The sequence below is a fragment of the Saimiri boliviensis genome, chromosome 9 (assembly GCF_048565385.1).
Source record: "Saimiri boliviensis isolate mSaiBol1 chromosome 9, mSaiBol1.pri, whole genome shotgun sequence".
NCBI lineage: Eukaryota > Metazoa > Chordata > Mammalia > Primates > Cebidae > Saimiri > Saimiri boliviensis.
The window spans coordinates 10,859,767-10,879,774 of record NC_133457.1 but is presented as its reverse complement, the minus strand read 5'-3'; the positions used below and the strand labels follow the sequence as shown (position 1 = coordinate 10,879,774).

At 46.8% G+C, this 20,008-nt stretch overlaps 1 protein-coding gene across 1 annotated transcript in view; it reads left to right on the top strand.

The window, feature by feature from the left end:
- RAB6B (RAB6B, member RAS oncogene family) overlaps positions 1 to 20,008 on the top strand; it is a 75,534-nt gene that overhangs the window by 40,557 nt on the left and 14,969 nt on the right. Inside the window, exons 3-5 of the mRNA XM_003925064.4 lie at positions 17,559 to 17,612; positions 17,832 to 17,937; positions 19,610 to 19,721. Of these exons, the coding sequence (XP_003925113.1) occupies positions 17,559 to 17,612; positions 17,832 to 17,937; positions 19,610 to 19,721 (272 nt within the window). The remainder of the gene's footprint in view (positions 1 to 17,558; positions 17,613 to 17,831; positions 17,938 to 19,609; positions 19,722 to 20,008) is intronic.

The following is a 20,008-nucleotide window of genomic DNA, read 5'->3' as shown; positions in this document are numbered from 1 at the left end:
GATTTCCAAGGGCGGGGCTAGGTGCCGGGTGCAGAGGGGATTTCCAAGGGCGGGGTTAGGTGCGGAGTGCAGAGGGGATTTCCAAGGGCGGGGTTAGGTGCCGAGTGCAGAGGGGATTTTCAAGGCGGAGCTAGATGATGGGCATATTCTGATAACATAATTTTCAAGGGGGGAGGGAGGAGGGCGTGTTTTAACTCCCGGGGAGGCAACCAGCCTTACAACTGGGACTTTGGAAGGCCCAGGGGGCTTGGGATTTTTGGGTAGGAAGGGAGTGTCATGAAGGGTTCCGGACCCAGACACTGATGGGATCAAAGATACAGAGTTTGTGGGAGGCAGGGCTGCAGGGGCGGGGCCGGGAGCAGGGGTGACAGCTGAGCGGGGGCACACAAAGACTCAGATACAGCTGTGTGTAGAAGGGCAGGGAGGGCAGGGCAAGGGAGGAAGCGTGCAGGGCTGTGTGGAAGGTGAGTGAGGAGCCTGGGCCTAGGAGAGACAATACAGGAAGCAGAAGGGGCCTGGGAACAGTGTGTCTGTGGGGTACACACAGAAGAGGAAGAGGCCTGAATGCACCCCAGGTTTCTGTCTGGACATGCTGGAAGAGCATCAATGCCATCAACACAAAGAAAAAGGAAGAGTCCAGTGGGAAGTAATGACTAAACAGCCAAAATGCTTGAAAATGGCTATTCTGTGAGGCCAGCCTGTGAGAGTTTGGGCAAATCTAGATTCTTAAAGGCCTAAAAATGGGTGTCTTTTCTCTGATGTAATGTAGAACAAGGGCAGAGTACCAGAAGAAGGGGCCGTTTACCCACAGAATCTAAAATGCCAAGTATCCCCAGCACCTGGCAGAGATAGGGACAGGATCTTCCTCCCTGGTAGAGGTGGTCAAAGTGAGGGCACATGCCGAGGAGGAGAATTCAGCATGTCCCCTGTGCCTCAGTCCTGTTTTTCCACCTATTCAAAAAGAGGTCTGGATTCAAGCCCCAGGTTCAAGTCCCACTTAGCTGGGAGACCCTGGCCAAGCTTTTTCAGTTTCTTGGTACAGGTATTGATCGACTTACGACCCATGCAACTTACGACCATTTGACTTTAGGACCACAATCGCTAGCCACGACTGCTCCGCGTCTGGCAGCGCAAACGTTGCCCAGCTGGGCGTACGACAGTGAGGACCAGCTTCTGGCAGCACAACCATCTCCACATGCACCATTTCAGCTGTACATAGAGCCTACTCAACTTACGACCAAATCGTGTTAACGACCGTTCTGCGGTCCTGACTGTGGTCGTAAGTCGAGCACTAGCTGTATTGTTTTTTTTTTTTTTAACCTGGAAATTATTCACATAGAATTTAGCCCCTCTATCACCTAAACCAGTGGCCTTAAACTTTAGAAGTAGGAATGTAATCAATTTGCATTTAAACTATGGTTCATATAGGTATTAAAGTCGAGGTGATGGAAAATTACAGGCCCAAACCACTATTGATAACGAGTATGCATTACTATACAGGAAGAATAATGGCAACCCTGCAACAAATTAAGATGATGATGAATTGAAACAAATGATAACTTTCTGCAGCATCCTGACCATCCCAGCGTGTGCACTCATGCTGCGCTTTGCAGCTCAGCCAAATGTTGCTCAACCCACAGACTTCGGGCAGAGCACTGGACTGCAGTCCTCGGTTAACCCTAGCAACATGAGGATATTTTTTATATTAATAGAGTGGAGTTACATTTTTTGCAGACATTATGTTCTGGAGTCACAATATGAGGTGGCACTTGTCATGAAATCTGAATGCTAGTCACTCTGACAAGATGACCCTGCCTCAGAAACCCACTGGGGCACCGCAAGTCATCCAGGTGCTCCCTCTGGACATCGACCTGGCAAAAGATACTCCACTGTTGGACTTTTGAGGGCATCTGAGAACTTACTTATGATAACCTACAACAAGAATCAGGAAAGATTACTAAAGCCTGGAGCAGAGACCTGCATCCTGAGTCCATTCCACTTATTAAATGTACCAGGAGCTACTGGTGGGCTCACCCAGTACCCGTTGGCAACCTCCTACTCCCTCGCTGGATTACTTTAGAGACTGTAAAAGCTAAATTGGGCTTTCCCAGCCTCTCTAGAGGCTAAGGGTAATGGTGTGACTCAATTCTGGCCAATAAGACACAAGCAGCAATCTGTTGGAGGGGGAGGGATTCCAGGGAAGCTCTTGCTTTTTCTGCCTTGAATGTGGATGTGAAGTCTGGAGTGGCAACGGCCAGGCCTCACAAAGATGAGAACCCACGGGCCAGGACTGCAGAATGGAATAAGCAGTAGTCCAGGGGCCTGATGTACCACCACTCAGCGTGCCAAGCATACTGCCCAGGCTCTACCATCCTTTCTTTCTCTCTCTCCTCTCCTGTGCCCTTCTGTCTACTTCTTAGCACATGTAAATTAGCAGTGTAGTCCCCGTCTAGACTCACAGTGGCATAAACAGAGAAGAGTTTCAATTTTGTAGATGTAAGAAGTCTTGATGGGACCTGTGGTTGGCACGCTGAGTGGTGGTACATCAGGCCCCTGGACTACTGCTTATTCCATTCTGCAGTCCTGGCCCGTGGGTTCTCATCTTTGTGCGGCCTGGCCGTTGCCACTCCAGACATCACAGCCACATTCAAGGCAGAAAAAGCAAGAGCTTCCCTGGAATCCCTCCCCCACCAACAGATTGCTGCTTGTGTCTTATTGGCCAGAATTGAGTCACACCATTACCCTTAGCCTCTAGAGAGGCTGGGAAAGCCCAATTTAGCTTTTACAGTCTCTAAAGTAATCCAGCGAGGGAGTAGGAGGTTGCCAACGGGTACTGGGTGAGCCCACCAGTAGCTCCTGGTACATTTAATAAGTGGAATGGACTCAGGATGCAGGTCTCTGCTCTAGGCTTTAGTAATCTTTCCTGATTCATGTTGTAGGTTACCAAAGGTAAGTTCTTAGATGCCCTCAAAAGTCTAACACCTGGAGTATCTTTTGCTGTTAAAGAGTTGAGGGGGAGGGCAGGCACACATGGATCCATGTGTCATCCTTTGGGAGGCCTCTCGGTGAGCTTCAGACCATGCAATCTGGCACATATGGGTAGCTTTCGAAGGGACCCACTGATATTGATCAAATTTAACCTTATTTAAGGTTTGAAGGTGTGTGTTATTTTCAGATCACAGTCAGGAAATAAAAGAGCAATCAAATATTTAAATTGGGTGGTGACTAAAGTACAAGCCACTCTCCGTTGGGAGAAAAGTGGCCCCCAGGACCACACAGACGTTGAAACTGAGGTGTCCGGAAGAATGCAGGTACCTATTCTGTGGCCTCCTGAGCCAACGTCCCCTCCCCCAGGACGCATTGCTGCACTTCTGGCAAGGATATGCCCAGCCTGTTTTCCAGAGGCTGCTGTCTCATCTCTCCAAAGCACCCACTTGCCAGTCTGGATCCTGAAATTTCAGCAGGCTCATCTGCAAGCTAATTTGCATGACTTTACCCTGATACTTTCATCTAATAGTTAGTGGTGCAGAGCACAAACAGCAGCTTCACTGTCAAAGGCTTGTCATTCCCAGCTGCTTTCTGCCACTTACAGATGCTTCTCCAGCCCTGGGCCCAGGCCTGGCCAAGGCTAAAAGAAGCAGTATATACATGCCTTTTCATTATTTCTCTTCCTGAGAAGAGAATCTTGAGTCAATTTATGCAAATTACCGTGCAGATTTCCATTGCAGACTATTACTTGTCTTGTCAGAATGTGGTTACAAAATTGTATTTCATAATAAATGCACATAGCAAAGAAGACTTTCAACAAGTGCCTCAGGAAACGTCTCTTTCCTCTGGGATCAGCTGGGCCAATGGAAGCTTCGGTGCAGAAGAAAGCATGTAATGTACTGTCATTTTGCACTGTGTGTCTGAACCCCTGTAGATACTGTTTAATACCATGTTCAGAAGAAGGTAAATGTGGATGCAGCTATATAATCTGTACTCGTAAGATTCCTCACATTTTGTATAAAATGAAGTGCCTGCATTTCTCATACACAGTGCCATTTGTAAGCACATAGATATTAAAGGAATAAATAAGCATTACCAGGTTTGGAGCAATCTAATCCCAGCAGAGTGCAGCCCAGCCTTCTCAGAGGGCATGGTGCTGTGCAGGAGGTGCACCCGGCACAGATGAGGAGGGAGTGGAGGGTCCTAGGGATCGTGGCCTGGTTGATAGGAGACTCCCCAAGATCAGGCCTGCTGCTCATGCTGTCTTGATATCCTCTGTTTACACCCCTGTAAAATAGTTACCAGCAAAAATAACTTGCTTTATACTTACCAAGAGAAAATACAGTTCAGAGAATGAATGCTTTGACCAAGACTCCATGGCAAGCTACAAGAGGGAAGTAGTCTCCTTTAGAACCCCTCTCTGAAGGTCAGCCTTTCCTGAGGCTCTGGGAATGCTTGGTTATTGAGATGTTTATAGGAACTGTAACCACAAAGGTTCCTAGGGCAAAGAAGCTGGGGAAACATTGAGTTCGTTTTCCTTCATTGCGGAACTCATCAGAGCCTTTAATATGCCAGTGTGCTTTATGAGAGGCTTTTTACTAGGGGCTAGAATATGTAGCCTTTCCCAGAAATACTTGATCACCATTTACTTTTGTTCCAAAGATCGTCTCATGGAGTTGTGTTTCATATAACCAGACTGAGAAACATTGCTGGAGGGTCTCCATGGGGTGGGTTCTACAGCTTCTCTTAAATCTCTAGGTTAGTTGGCTACTAATAACAATTCATCATTTTTGTGTATGCAGCATATCACAGAGTATGTGGTACCTTCACTTTCTCTAACTCATTTGATCCAACAGTCCTTAATGGAAGCTGTGATTTTTCATGTGTTAGAGATGAGGAAGCCAAGGGCCAGGGAGGCTAAGCCATTTTTCCAGGATGCTCCCAATCCAGTGTCAGTGTTGGTGGAGCACTCAGACCCTGCCAACACTGACAGAGGTCACCAAAAACAGAGTGGGGCTCCCTTGGCATACTGCCCCACCCAATTATGTTTGGATGGGGCACTCTGCCAGCTGCATGGCCATTCCCCTGGGGCAGGGTTCATGGCAGCTCCTCTGCGGCTGGCTGTGGTCTGTCCTGTGGGGCCTTGACAGGCAACCTAGATTTGCGGGCAGACATTGACTCCCCATCCTAAGGGCCTGTGAAGCTCCCTCTTCATCTCAGCTCCCTGGGATTGCTGAGCTATGTCCATATCATGGATCTGGGCTTTATCTTTAAAGAAGAAATGACTCCCTCCCTACCCCCACACTCTCATACCCACATATCATACTACATGCAAATAAATACATAATTACATACACACGTGTATCCCACTCATTCACGTATCTGCTCACACACACTCGCCCACCTTCCTACCAGTATACACTGTGGCCTGTGCTGACCTTTGACAGGAAGTGTACCCTGTGGCAGGTCATAGGAAATTACGAAGGTGGCTGGGGCCTTTTTCAGGAGGATGTGGCCTACCTGAATGGCTAGTTGTTCTTTTCATCTGATGTCCTTATATCCCTCCAAAGTAGGAGCCACAGTTACAGTACAGATATGACTGTACTATAGATGCAGATGAGGAAAAACTAGCAACAAAAAGGAATCGAGGGTAGAGGAGATAGCTAAAGGAGAAATACTGTATGGAGCTCAGCATTTACCTTTGAGTTTCCTGGTGGCTGGTGGGAAAGGAAATACCATGCATGGCTCCCACATGCCAATGACAAAGTGCTCCCAGGTTTGCATTGTGAGCCAGATATTGCTAATACCTGAGCAAGGTCACGCAGTAAGGCAGGGAGGGTGGTCAGGTTTAGAATCAAGGGTTTGCCAGGCATGGTGACTCATCCCTGTAATCCCAGCTCTTTGGGAGGCTCACTTGTGCCCAGGATTTCGAGACCAGCCTGGGCAACATGGTGAGACCCCCATCTCTACAAAAGAAAACTATCTTTTTAAATTAGCTTGACATGGTGGCACATGCCTGTAGTTCCAACTACTTGGAAAGCTGAAGTAGGAGAATTGCTTGAGCCAAGGAGGTTGAGGCTGTAGTGATCTGTGTTCATGCCACTGCACTCCAGCCTGGGCAACAGAGTGAGACCCTGTTTCAAAAAAAAGAATGAAGGGTTTCTCTGCCCCAGCCTACAAGAGGTATGTGTAATGGCTTGGCAGGTAGGACATCTAGTGACAGTGTGACCAGTGAGGTAGAGACTTTCTTCACATGGTGATTTGTGATACATACCCTCACAGACCTCCAAAGTGCAATGCCATTGTAATCTGGCTCACCTGCTGCTGAAACCATTCTGGAGAGTGTAGGCAAAGAAACCTAAGCCCATTGTCTCTGAGGATCTGATTTGGCACAAGTCCAAGCCTGGAGGACCCAATAGAACAATCGTAGACATAGCTCCTAGACAGAGCTCAGCAGCCCCAGGAACCCCAGGAGCACCACTGGCTTTGGTGCTCAGCAATCTTGGATTGGCTGGTGAGCCCAGCTGCCTCACAAGACCATGCCTGGACCATGCTCATTCCCTGTGATGAGGAGAATGCCCAATCTAACTTGGCTCTCCATAGAGGTGGCATGAATAACACCCAAGTGTTTCTCATTAGTTCTAGTGGTGTGGTTGCAGGTGCTTCCAGAGAAGCAGCACCTTGGACCATCCTTCAGTGGCCACCCTAGCTGGGATGTGCTCCAAAGGATTCAACCCATGAATATCATCTTTTTTTTCATCACCCAAAGCCCGTGATTTGTCATCAGAGAAGATGCATGTTAGTTCTTAGGACTTGCTGTGGGACCTCAGGCAAGTCACTTCCCTTCTGTGTGGCTCTGGCTTATCTGCAAAGTGTAGTTAGTGTTCCTAGCCATGCAGGCCACTCCCCTTCTTTCTTGTTAACAGTACCTTGTTTTAGTCACCCAGCCTCTCTGCATCTCTCACGCCCACCGAGTCCTGCCTCATCTTCTTGATATCATTCACAGGTACTCGTTTCATCTCACCCTGCTCTTTTCTGCCCACGCCTCTTTGCCTGTCCAGACTTTAGCAGTGGGTTTGGTTTTGTCTCGCTTGCCTTCATCCCATTCACTGTCCTTCAGTCAGAGTTGTCTTTCTAAACCCACAGCTACATGGAGGTCCCTCTTCTTTGGTCATTTATCCAGTTCTTGGGCTCCATCCTGTTCTCTACCGGCAGTTCACAATCTGTTGGTCCTGAATCATTTTTGTTTTTCTGAAGAAACTGTGTAGTTCACACCTCAGGGCATACTGAAGCCATTGCTTTTATCTAAAACAGTGTCCTGCATTTACCCATGCATCTATTTACCATTTCTGATGCTCTTAATTTTTTCCAGAGAATTCTAGTTTCTATTACCTGTCAGCCTGAACAGCTTCCTTTAACATTTCTTATAGTGAAGTTCTGCTTGCCACAAATCTCCTTGTTTTTGTTTATCTAAAAATTTTTTATTTTTTCATACTTTTGAAGAGTATTTTGGTGGATTTAGAATTCTATTTCCATGGTTTTTTTCACTCTTGAGCACTTTAATTATGTCGTTCCACTGTTTTCTGGCTTCCATTTTTTTCTGATAAGTCAGCCATCATCCCTATTCTTCCCTTGCATGAGATATGCCATTTTCCTCTGGCTGCTTTCAATATTTTGTCTTTGATTTTTAGCAATTTGACTCTGATATGAATACACATGTGATTTTGTTCCTTTTTTTTCTGATGTAATGCTTGGAGTTTGACGAGGTTTTGAATCTGTAAATGTGTCTCATTTGTATACTCAGAAAATTTTTGACCATTATTTCTTTAGATTTTTTTGTCCCATTCTCCATCTCCTCTTCTTCTGGGACTCCAATTAAACATATATTAAGCTGTTTGAGGCTCTGTTTATGAGAGAAAAAAATTTTTTCTCAATTTTTTTCCTCTTTATGCTTCCTTTTGGATAATTGATCTGTTTTCAAGTTCACTGACTATTTCATTTCTCTTTTTGAATCTGTTGTTTCAGGTGTATTTTTCAGTTCTAAGATTGTATTTGGTTCTTAGAGTTTTACTTTGTTGAGATTTTCAAATCTATGCCTTTATTATGAGAATATTTTTATATTTAAGCATAGTTACATTAGATATTTTTAAATACATGTCTGCTGTTTTCAACATCTGGGTACCTCAGAGTTAGTCTCCATTTATTCACTTTTTCCTTGAATATGGCTCACATTTTCTTCTTAATTCATATGACTGGTAATTTGGGGTTATACATGATGTTAAAACTGGATTCTCTTTGTTCCTGTGAAGAGTACTCTTGGTTTTAGTGGACAGCAAAAGTGTCTGGACCCAAATTCTCAATTCTCTCTTCTGTGGTAGCCAGCAGCTAAAAGTTATGTTCAGATTTTTTTGTTTGTCTGTTTTATTTTGTTTTTAGTCTTAAGTAGGCTGCTTTGGGTATGCTTGGGTCAGTCAGAGATTTGGGTAGCATTTATATGCAGAATTTTTGGTCACCTCTCTCTATCTATGTCACTTCCAGGATTTCCCACACTTTCTGGCTGCTATAACAACTTTGCAGTTTGTCCTCTGATTTCTCAACTAGTAAGACTGTGGGTTTCTTTCCAACTTTTAGCTGCCTCTCATCTCCAACTGGAGCCTGTTCTCAGGTAAGAAGTCATAAAAAACGGAAACCTCACCCAGCGCTGTTCCTCTAAGTGTTTACTCTCCTCCAGTTTCTGCTTTCTTTTGTTCACTTTCCAGTGCTTTCAAAATTGTCATTTGTTATATTTTATACCGTTTATAATAGTCATCTGCGTGAGGGTTGGTCTGATAGGAGCTCTCCAGTCTCTCCATCTGTCCATTTATCTGCCATCCTCCTTCATTCCTCCTGTCTTCACCTGCTGGAAAGTTAGTACTCATTTAATACTTGAATACTCGCCCCATCTTTCCTAAAGCAATCCGTCAGACGCCATGTCCTTCTCCTCTGGACCCTTAGAGTTCCTCTCATTGGACTAGTCCTTTTCACCTGTGAGGGATAACAGTTCTGTGTATTTTAGCTTCTCCACAAGGTTGGAAGTCCCTTATGGGCAGGAACCAGGGCTGCTTCTAGCCACTCAATAATGAATTCATGAGTGAGTATGAATTACTTCCATTGTTTACCACAAAGAAGTTTCCCAGGGAAGGCTATGACAAACTTCTCCCTGCAGTTTGACCTATCTGGGAGAGATGGGCTCCAGCTGGCCAGTTGTGTGAGACCAGCTGTTTGCGCCTTATTTGAGGCAAACAGATGATGTCAAAGAGGTAGAAATTTTCTGGTAACTGAGGCCCAGCCGAGGCCCTCTTAAAAGTTCTTGTTTCTATTCTGTCTTTATAGAGATGACTTTTCTCTTCTGGCAAATGAACTTCATCTTAAGTGGGCTCTGCCGAACTATTATGACTAATGACCATAAGATCATGGCAATAGGTAGCCAGATAATGTGTGACCCCCCAGGAATATCCAGTGACAGTTTCAGGGCACATGGCAGGTTCAGAAATGAAGGGATATCAGGAAGGAGAGGGAGTACAACTCAATAGTGAAGAGCTGGGTCTTTGTACTTAGGGAAACTGATTCTGCCACCACCGACTGTGTGACCTTGTTCTGAGTGAGCCTTGGTTTCTTCTGTGATAGCGCCTTCTCATGCATAAGCATCTCCCTCTGTCTTTCACTCCATATAGGGAATCTGCCACTCTTGGACATCACAACCTCCCAGACTCTGATTACAACAGAAGGCAGTTGTTTGCAAACTTTACTGCACAAATGAGTTATCTGCAGGCTTGTCTGGAATTCTCATTCCCAGAGATTGTGACTCTGTTTGTCTAAGTGGAGCTCAGGAATCAACATGTTTAACAAGCTCCTGATGTGATTCTGATGCAAGTGACTCACGGGCTACATACTGAGAATCATTGAATCACTGGCCAGTGGGAGAGATTGACCAGTATAAGATCTTTCCAATTTAACAGAGAAATTTTTAAATGAGGGCCCCTGGAGAAACCTGAGGGCCCAGAAAATGATTTGTAGAGGAGCTGAATCTTGAATTCTGGATAAGTATAAACTATGTGGAAGAGCATTCCAGAGGAGGGAACAGCATTAGAAAAGGGCTAGACACACAAAGGAACTTGTTTATGAGGAGTTCTGTACGGAATATTACTTCTAAAGTATAAAGTGCAGGCTGGGCAAGAAGGGAATGAGTCCATAGAATGCCAGGGGCCGGCCCTAAACAGCATTATAGGCCAGTTTGAAGTGTAAGAGCTGTTTCTTAAAGGCAGTAGAGAGTGATATGATCAGATTAATATTTCAGGAAAATAACTGCAATGTCACCACCAAAACTCATATTGAAATTTAATTGCCTTTGTGATATATTAAGAGATGATCCTAGAAGGATGCAGCTGCTTTGAAAAAAAGAAAAAGGTGGAGCCTATAAGAGGTGTTTAGGTAATGAGGGCTTTACCCTCATGAATGGATTAATGCAGTTATTGCAGGAGTGGATTGATTACTATGGAGGTTTGGGCCGCTTTTTCTCTCTGTTGTGTGTTCACTTTATCTTCCACCTTCTGACGTGGGATGACACAGCCCAAAGGCCCTCCCCAGATGCCAGTGCCATGTTCTTGGACTTCCCGGTTTCCAGAACTGTGATAAGTAAATTCTTTTTAAAATAAATTATCCAGTCTGTGGTATTCTGTTACAGCAGCAGAAAATGGACTAAGGCATCCTGCCTGCTGCATAAGAGATTAATTACAGTGGAAAGTATGAGAGGTAGTAGGAAGCTGTTGCTGTTATTCAGGTAAGAGAAGTTCAGTGTTTAAACTAGGGCAGTGGTGTCGGGGATGGAAAAAAGAGAGCTGGGTGAAAGCCCTTAGGAGGCCAGGTATCCAGTTCAGTATTCATTTGATGTGAGGGAGCAGACAGCAAGTGAAGAGGAACAGCTCAGGAGGGCTTTCAGGCTTCCAGAGGCGTGAGCACCCTGGGTGGTCAAGGTGCCATTTATTGAAATAGGAAAAATAGCAGAATCAGGTTTGGAGGAAGATGATAGGCTCCTTTTTGGAACATACTATATTTAGTCAACTGTCTGGTGGATAACTAATGGGATGTGTAGTAATAGCTGGATGCATAGATTTGGGGCCCAGAACAGGGGTAAGGCCTGGGTTATAGATTGAGAACTGATCAGTATCTCTTATTTGAAGCATTGAGAGTAAATGAGATCCCCCCTGAAACCTAACAGTAGGAAATGCCAACATTTTAGGGAAAGAAAGGAAAAGGATCCTACAAGAGAACAATAAGGAACAGCAGTTAGAGAGACAGGGAAAGCCAGGAACAAGTAAAGTCATGAAAAGCAAAGAAGAAACGAATGCCATAGAAGAGGAGTGGTCAGCAGGGTCCAGTCTCTTGAGTCTGGCCTATACAGTGTCCTCGTGATTTGGTGATGAAATGGCTACTGGTGATCATAACAAAAGCTAGGTCAGTTCTCAACTGACTTAGTTGAGAAATGGGTGGTATTAGAGGAAATGGATGTAGTGGATTTGAAGTCCTTTTCCAAGAAGCATGCCCACTGAGAAGAGGTGAGATTTTGGCAGATGGCCAGAGAGCAACTTAGTGAAAATGAAGGATTTTTCCATTCAAAGTTGTGAGAATCCTGAAAATGTTTCTTGGATGGAAAGAAAAAGTAAGTAGGGAATGAGAGACTGAGACAGAGAAGAGAAAGAAGATGGCTAAGAAAGCATCGTCCAGGAGAAGGCCAGGGCCGAGAGGGCCTATGAAGAGGCTTTCTTTAAACGGGAGAACTAACAAATACTCAGAGCCTGGAGGTGTGGGGATAAGGCTGGCCATATGCAGACAACTTTGCAAATACCTTTGGAAGCTTGACTCTGCACTCTCAGCTGTGGACATTTGACAAGTTACTTAACACCTCTTGTATTCAGTTTTCTTAGCAGTGACATAGAATACAGAAGAGCCTAACTCAGCACAGATTTATTGTCCAGATTAAATAAAGTAATCTATTTCAAGCAGTTAGTACAAGAGCTGGGAAATGATGAAGTGCTGAGATGTTTAGTTGTTGTTACTGTGGATGTTATTGTTACTGTGATAGGAAGCAATCAAGGACAATTAGCATGTTTTTATATTTGCCCATAGATTTGCCGTTTCTGGTGCACTTGTATTCCAGCCTTAAAGATTCTAATTCCCATCTACAAAATTCCCCTTTGGCCTAAAGCATCCCTTATAATGAGGGCCTACTGGTGACAAATTATGTGACTTTCCCTTATGTGAAAATGTTTATGTTTTGTCTTCATTTTTGAAGAAAATTTGCACTGGCTATAGAATTCTAGACTGATAGGGTTTGTGTGTGTGTGTGTGTGTGTGTGTGTGTGTGTGTGTGTGTGTGTCTTGTTTTATTTTTTAGGCAGTTTAGAGATGTTGTTCTCTTGTCTTCTGTCTTCTGCTGTTTCTTATGATAAATCAACTATAATTCTTACCATTTTTCCCTCGTACGTAATGTGTTGTTCTGTATTCTGGCTGCTATTAAAGTTTTCTCTCTATTTTTGGTTTTCAGCATTTTGACTATGACATTCCTTGGTTTGTTTTTTTTACAGATTTATCCTGTTTCAGATTCACTGAACTTCTTGCAACTATGGGTTGATGTTTCTAATTAAATTAAGGAAATTGGAGGCTATTCTTAAAAAAATGTTTTTTGCTTGCATCTGTTTCTGCTGTCCTTCTGAGACTCTAATTGCATTTTTAATTTTGTTTTATTTTGAAATGGAGTCTCGCTCTGTTGCCCAGGCTGGAGTGCAGTGGTACAATCTCAGCTCACCGCAACCTCTACCTCCTGGGTTCAAGCAAGTCTCCTGCCTCAGCCTCCTGAGCAGCTGGGACTACAGGAATCTGCCAAGACACCCAGCTAATTTTTATATTTTTAGTAGAGACGGGTTTCACTGTGTTGGCCAGGCTGGTCTCGAACTCCTGGCCTCAGGTGATCTACCAGCCTTGGCCTCCCAGAGTGTTAAGATTACAGGCATGAGCCAATGTGCCCGACCTCTAAATGGATGTATATCCGCTCACTTGATACTGTCCTAAGAGTGCTTGGAGCTCTCTTTATTTGTATTGCTTCATTTTTCCTTCTGTGCTTCAGTATGAACAGTTTATTTTGTCCTGTCTTCAGGTTCACTGACCTTTCCTCTGCAGTTTCCTAGCTACTATTATCTAAAGCCCATGCATTTTTATTTCAGATATTATAGTTTTTAGTGTTAAAAGTTCCATTGGGTTTTGTTTTCGAATTTTCATAAATCTCTTGGCAATCGCCAATTGTGTTTCCTTTTTAAAATATTTTTTCTCCTATTATAAGAGTTAAAGTCTTTGCTAATTCAACCTTTGGGTCATGTAGGGATGTGTTGAGTTACTTCCCTTCATTATGGCTTGAATTCTGCTTCACATTTCTATCCTTTTTTATTGTACAGTGGACCTCATGAATGAGAAGTTATAGTCTTGGATTTTGTTACCTTCCTCTGAAGAGTGTTGTTTTATTTTAATAGGCAATTAAATAATGGGCAGTTAATATTTTTTAGGGGATGTTTAGTTACCATATATGGACCTTGCTAAGATAGATGTCTTAGTCCATTCAGGCTACTGTAACATAATACCTTAGGCTGGGTAATTTATAAGCAATAAACATTTACTGCTCACAGTTCAGAAGCCTGGGATTTCCTTCCAAGATCAAGGCTCCAGCAGATTCTGCCTCTGGTGAGGACTTGCTCTCTGCTTCAGAAATGTCACCTTCATGCTGTGTCCTCAGTGGTGGAAGGGACGAACACTGTGTCCTCACATAGCAGAAGGGAGCCAGGGAGCTCCCTTAAGCCTCTTTTATAAGGATACTAATCCCATTCAAGAGGTCAGAGCCCTCATGACTTAATCATTTCCCAAAAGATGTGCCTTTTAATACTGTCACATTGAGGATTAAGTTTCAGCATTTGATAAGGTTGCAGGGGGCACATTCAGACCACAACAATAGATTTATGCTGGTTTTCTCTTGGTCCTGTGGTGTAACCCTCAGCCCTGAGATTATATTGTTCCCCCCAAAGCCAGCCTTTCTGGGGTTTCAGTGGAGTCCAAAGTGTTTTGAAAGTTCTTTTAATTTGGTAGGACTGGGGAGTTTCCTCAGGAGGTATTGGTTTGATGTAGAATCTACCTAGTTCTCTTCCATTCCTTCAGTGATTGTAACCCCTACCTGCTGTTTTTTTGTGTGTGGGGGGGGGGGGTGGGGGGAGGTTTGAGACACGGTCTTGCTCTGTTGACCAGGCTGGAGTGCAGTAGTGTCCTCACAGTTCACTGCACCCTTAGCCCCACGAGGCTCAAGTGAGTCTTCCCCCTCATCCTCAGAAGTAGCTGGGACTTCAGGCAGGCGCCACCACACCTGATTAAATTTTATTTTTTTATTTTTTTAGATGTGAGGTCTCACTATGTTACCCAGGCTGCTCTCAAACTCCTGGGCTCAAATGATCCTCCCGCCTTGGCCTTCCAAAGTGCTGGGATTACAGGCCTGAGCCACTGTACCCTGCCTTGTCCTGCTTTTGGTCACTCTTCGGTGCTTGCAAATTGCTATTTCTTGTATTTTTCCAGATGTTAAAATAGTTTTCTGTGGGAGGGTTTGTTTGATACAAGCCACTCAGCCATTGTTGAAAGCAAAACTTAGGAACATGTTTTTAAGCAGAATTGAGGGCTCAGTTACACCCAGAGACAAGGCCTGTGCTTTGATGCCATCTCTACAGCTCTGGAAGTTCTTCAGTGGCTCAGTGGCCCGGTCAGGTGGAGAGTGTGGCCAGAACAGATCTGAGAGAGTGGACAGTTACGGGACCAGAGGTTTCTCCAATGAGGAAGCTGGGAGCAGGAATTAAGAGAGAGCTGGAGAAGATGTTGGCCTCATTCAGGTTCCTCTTTGCCGCCTCTGTGCTCAGACTGTTGGGATTTGAGAGAAAGTACGTGGATGTTCAGTAAGTGGAGTTTATGGTTATGAAGGCCACTGGGTTGAGCTTTGCTGGGATTTCATCCAAGTGGCGCAATTCCTTGTTGAGTCATCTGGTGACTTCTCTGCCCTTCATGGAAGCAGGAGTGCCTTGTAACATGTGAGGTGTGATGGGGTCGTCATCGTTACAGTCATCAGTAGCATCACCATCAGGCGCCTACCTTTGAGGAATACGTTTCTCCATGGTTCTTTGCTTGTTAGTTAGGCTATATTAACAGAAACCCGAAGTATCAGTGACTTAAACAAAATAGAAGTTTAGTTCTCTCACAGAACAATCTGGCTGTGAGCAGTCCAGGGCTGCTGAGGTAGCTTCTCAGGGTCAGGGAGTCAGGCTTTGTTGATGTCATCGCTACTCTGTCACCTCATCTGGATGACTCATCCCCACCTGACATTGGGAAAGGGAGCAGCTTTGGACACTCCCTACCCATGAAGACCTGTCCTAAAAGATGCCTACATCACCTTTACATCCCATTAACCAGAACGGAGCCACCCAGCTGCGAAGAAAACTGAGAAATGTGGTCTTTATTTAGAGCAGCCCTGAGTCCATCTACGTGCTCAGAGTTCTATTGCTATAGAAAGGGAGACTACACACTGGGGACAACCAGCAGTCCCTGCCACCAGTCCTAAGCTCATGCAACTGGTTCTTGTTCAGGGGTGACTCTACAAAAGGAGCATGTTACTTCTGGGGAGCCTATTGAGCATTGAGGAGTTGAGAGACTTCTACCTGCTATCACATTTCTCCATAAGGGAATCAGAAGACAAGGATTGTCAATCTAAAATAGACCCGTGAAGGAGAAAGTCTGACTCCGCAAGCACTGGTCATTGCAGATTTGTTCCTTGGTGGCTATACTATGCGAGGCTGAGCTGGAAAGAGCCAAGCGCTACCAAGGTTTGCAGTTCTGATTTTCGCCGCCCTGCTGCTGATGAGTGAAGTCACACTAGGCATGTCCTTTAGACTTCTTGGTCTATTCTTTCATCTGCAAAGTAAGGGATTGATTGGGTTGTGTCTAAAGTGTTTGTCTAGTGCCCACATTCTAGCATCGAATGCTCCAGATCGTAGAATGACCCTCCACCCTCCATATCTTTGTATTATGAAGCAAGCTTCCAGGAGGGTGCAGCCACGCTCAGCCCTTTGTGGAATGAGGTGGGAGTGTGACTGTGTAAACATGCACACCCGTGCACATACATTGGTGCACACCTTTGCATTCAGCCTAGGAGGGCCTGGAGACATGAGCTCTTCTATATCCTTGGGCTTCTCTAGGTTGTATTTTTTCTGCAGTCAGAAATCATGACATTCCACACAATTAAACTTATTTATTAAACTTTATTTCCAAGGACTTTTTCTGATTTTGGAACTATTATATGTTCATTGTGGAAAGTAGAGAAAAGTGTAACGAAGGAAGCAGAATGTTCTGCCACTACCCAGACTGTGATGCCGTTAACACTTAGCAGATTTCCTTCACTTCAGTGTCCAGGAAAACATGAAAAACACTCATAGATCTGCTTGAGTTAATCGAATGGGGATCACTCGCCACTTGATGTTGTATAACCTGTTTTTTTTAAAACTGGATGGCCATTTCCCCAAATCCTTAAATATTTTTTGAGAATGTGATTGTTAACAGCTGCCAAGGATTCTGATCACATAGATGAACACACTGTACTTAGCGCCCTGGACATTCAGGCACGTCCAGGTCCCTGTTACTACTGATTACGCAGCAGTGATACCTCCATTTTACATTGACAGCCTCTTAGTCCTTCTCACAGGTACTGGGTGCATGTGAGGCCCAGAGAGGTTGGGTGGCTTTCCTAAGGCCACACAGCAAGTGAGTGGTGGGTCCTGGCCATCCGACCACAAGGCTGGCTGCCTCTCACAGGTGCCAGGGTAGAAGAGGCATAGGTGTGGCACAGGGCAGCTGGTGACAGCTTACAGTTTTGGCTTAGGGAGAAAGGAGCCAATGGTGCCTCCCAGCGAGAGGCCACTCTGGGTGGTCTGCAGTGCCCCCACCTGAGAAAAGCTATGCTGGTGTTTGCCCCCACACTGCAGCAAGCTGCCTGCTCCTGTCCCCTGCCTCCCACCCTCCCCAGGCCAGTGTTGAGCCCAGGCCCATGCTTCAGGGCAGAGGGAAGAGGCTTTGGAAGCTGCAGGTTAGGTGGTAAGGGGAACAAGGCAGGGAGCCCACATCGGCGGGGCAGGGGCAGGTATGTACTTTGAGTGGCCTCAGTGACCTTGCCCCTGGGGAGGCCTCCTCACCGCTGTGCTCTCACTGCTCCCAAAGTACCTTCCCTTTCCAGAGAGGCTCCTGCCCTGTAAAGGCCACCACCTCCATCTTTCCTCAGCTTGATCTGTCTTGAGAGGGCCGCTGAGTGGTGGGTGGAGGGGCAGGGAGGACACAGCAAGGCCACATTAGAACTGATATGAGCGTCCCCTCTTGCTGGTTATGCTACCATCTGCAGTCACCAGGCTTTTGCCCCTTTGCATGAGACCTTTCGGTTTTGACCGTTCTGTGCTTTTCTCTAACAGGCAACCATTGGGATTGACTTCTTGTCAAAAACCATGTACTTGGAGGACCGCACGGTGAGCACCTAATTTTAGGACTGGGAGGGACAGGGAGGGCTCCTTCGGGCTTATCCCCTAGAATCCTTAGCTGGGCACTACTGAGAGCCCCTGCCCATCCTGAGGGCTGGAGCTGGTGGTGCCAGCATTGCAGAGCCTGGCTCTCCTAGCCCCCTGGACCAGGAGGACCTCACTGCCCCACTGACTCTTCTGCCCATGGTCCTGCCCTCCCTGAAACAGGTGCGACTGCAGCTCTGGGACACAGCCGGCCAGGAGAGGTTCCGCAGCCTGATCCCCAGCTACATCCGGGACTCCACAGTGGCTGTGGTGGTGTATGATATCACAAGTAAGTGAGGGTCTGTGCCTAAGGGAGGGTGGCTCATAGAGGCTCCAGGGCCCAGGTGTGACCCTGGTCAGGCCTGTGTGTATGCATGTGTTTGTGTATGTATGCATGTATGTGCACACATGTGTGTGTGAGTGATTGTACCCTGAATGCAGAAAGGCAGGGGACAGAGGTGAGTTGCTTTTGAACACCAACATGTTTCCCACTGCCCCCACCCTTCTGTGACAAGCAGAGGTTTACAGGGCCAAGATGGCTCTGCTCGAAGCAGGCATCAGCATGTGGTATGAGCCGATGCTCACAAGGTTGGTCCTGCTCCAGCCTCTCTGCCTCCTCCCTCTTCCTGGCAGTCAGATCCCTCAGGAGCTACTTCTGAATTTGTATCACCATGGGAGAAGACACTGGTCCCTGGGCAAACCCCGACCCAAGAGCTGTGGGTGCAGGCTCCCTGGGAAGGTCGGCCAAGCGGGTCTAGAAGTGCAGTAGACTGGTAATTCTTCTCCAATACTGTGGTTCTTCTGGCCAAAGCAGGTGTTTTAACAGGACTGCACAGCCTCAAGGGCGCACAGGGCCGGGGTGAGGTTGGGGGCCGATGAGGGGCCAGAACTGCAAGGCTGGTGTCTTGGAACACACCTGGTAAGCCCTCAGGGCTGTGGTTACCCTGAAGTGGGTGGACTCTCCAGGTGCTGTCCACAGCCCTAAAATCACACTGGGAAGCATGTGTACCCCCATGCTGGCACGTGCCCCACCACCCAGCCTGCTGCCGTCCCCCTCTGTCCATTCCTCTGCTGACCACAGGTCCGCTCCACACCTGAGCGCAGGTGGGGACTGGGCCCGCAAGGACCTGGGTTCCCGTGGCATCAAAAGGGAGACCAGGCTGTGGGAAACGGAGACTTCTGAGGACAGGCGCCGCCCCTCCCCTTGGGCGTGCAGACTGCCAAGTGGTGGGCATTGCCTTATGGCCACTCGGCCCCACAAGGCCTGTCACGGCAGCTGAGGGAGGTCAGGCTGCCCAGAAGTGGCCCTGTCTCTCCTGGATTTTTGAGTGCACCTGGCTCCCCCGACTCTAGCCTTGGGGCCACCTTTTCCCTCCTTTCTCCTGCAGAGCCTGACGGTTCTCTTCAGAAACCCCTCTGGCCTTGCCAGACTTCCCTGAGCTCCCATGGTGGGAAGGCCACTCAGTAGGGCCCTTCCTTCCCTGGGACTGCTGTGTTCTCCTCTGCTTACTCCTCACTGTCCAAACTCGCCAAGTTCTGTGTGTGTGTGTGTGTGTGTGTGTGTGTGTGTGTGTGTATACATGTATATGTGTGTGTATGCACACACATGTGTGATCCAGTTCTTACTCTCCACTGAGTCCCCAGAGTCAGGTCTGACTCTCAGGTGGGCCCCTAAAGCCACTATTCCATGTGGCAAATCCTAACACTGTGACCTTCCAGATGGGGTGACGCCTTTCCCACAGAGGGTGGCTGAGCAGTGCAAGCAGCTCCGCAGGGCTGGGCAGGGCAGGGTTCCCTCTGAAAGGCCCAACCTGGCTAATCTGTTGACTGAGCTCAAACCCCTCCTTGGGTATCAGGGCACACGCTCACCCTCCCTCCTGCTCCTGGCTCATACCTCCCCTTCCCCTTTCCTGCTGGTGGTCGGCCCTGCCTTTCAGTTAATCCCCACTTTCTGCCTCCAGATCTCAACTCCTTCCAGCAGACCTCTAAGTGGATTGACGACGTCAGGACAGAGAGGGGCAGTGATGTTATTATCATGCTGGTGGGCAACAAGACGGACCTGGCTGATAAGAGGTAGGTGCGAGGGCACACAGGTGCAGGGTGCTTACCCTCCACTCCTCTCTAACTGCTCCTGGACAGGGAGCTCTGGTGTGCATGGGTGGTGTGTCTCGCCATGCATCTGGGAAAGGTCCCTGCAGACACTAGGAGCTTTGAGAACACCTGGTAGACTCTCACCCGTGGGTGTCTCATCTGTGAAGGCCTGCTTTCCACCACCAGGCAGGGGCCAGGCACTCCTCCGTGTGCTGTCTGCACACAGCTCTGTGCACCTGGCTTGGCCCAGCAGTGCACGGTGTAAGGCC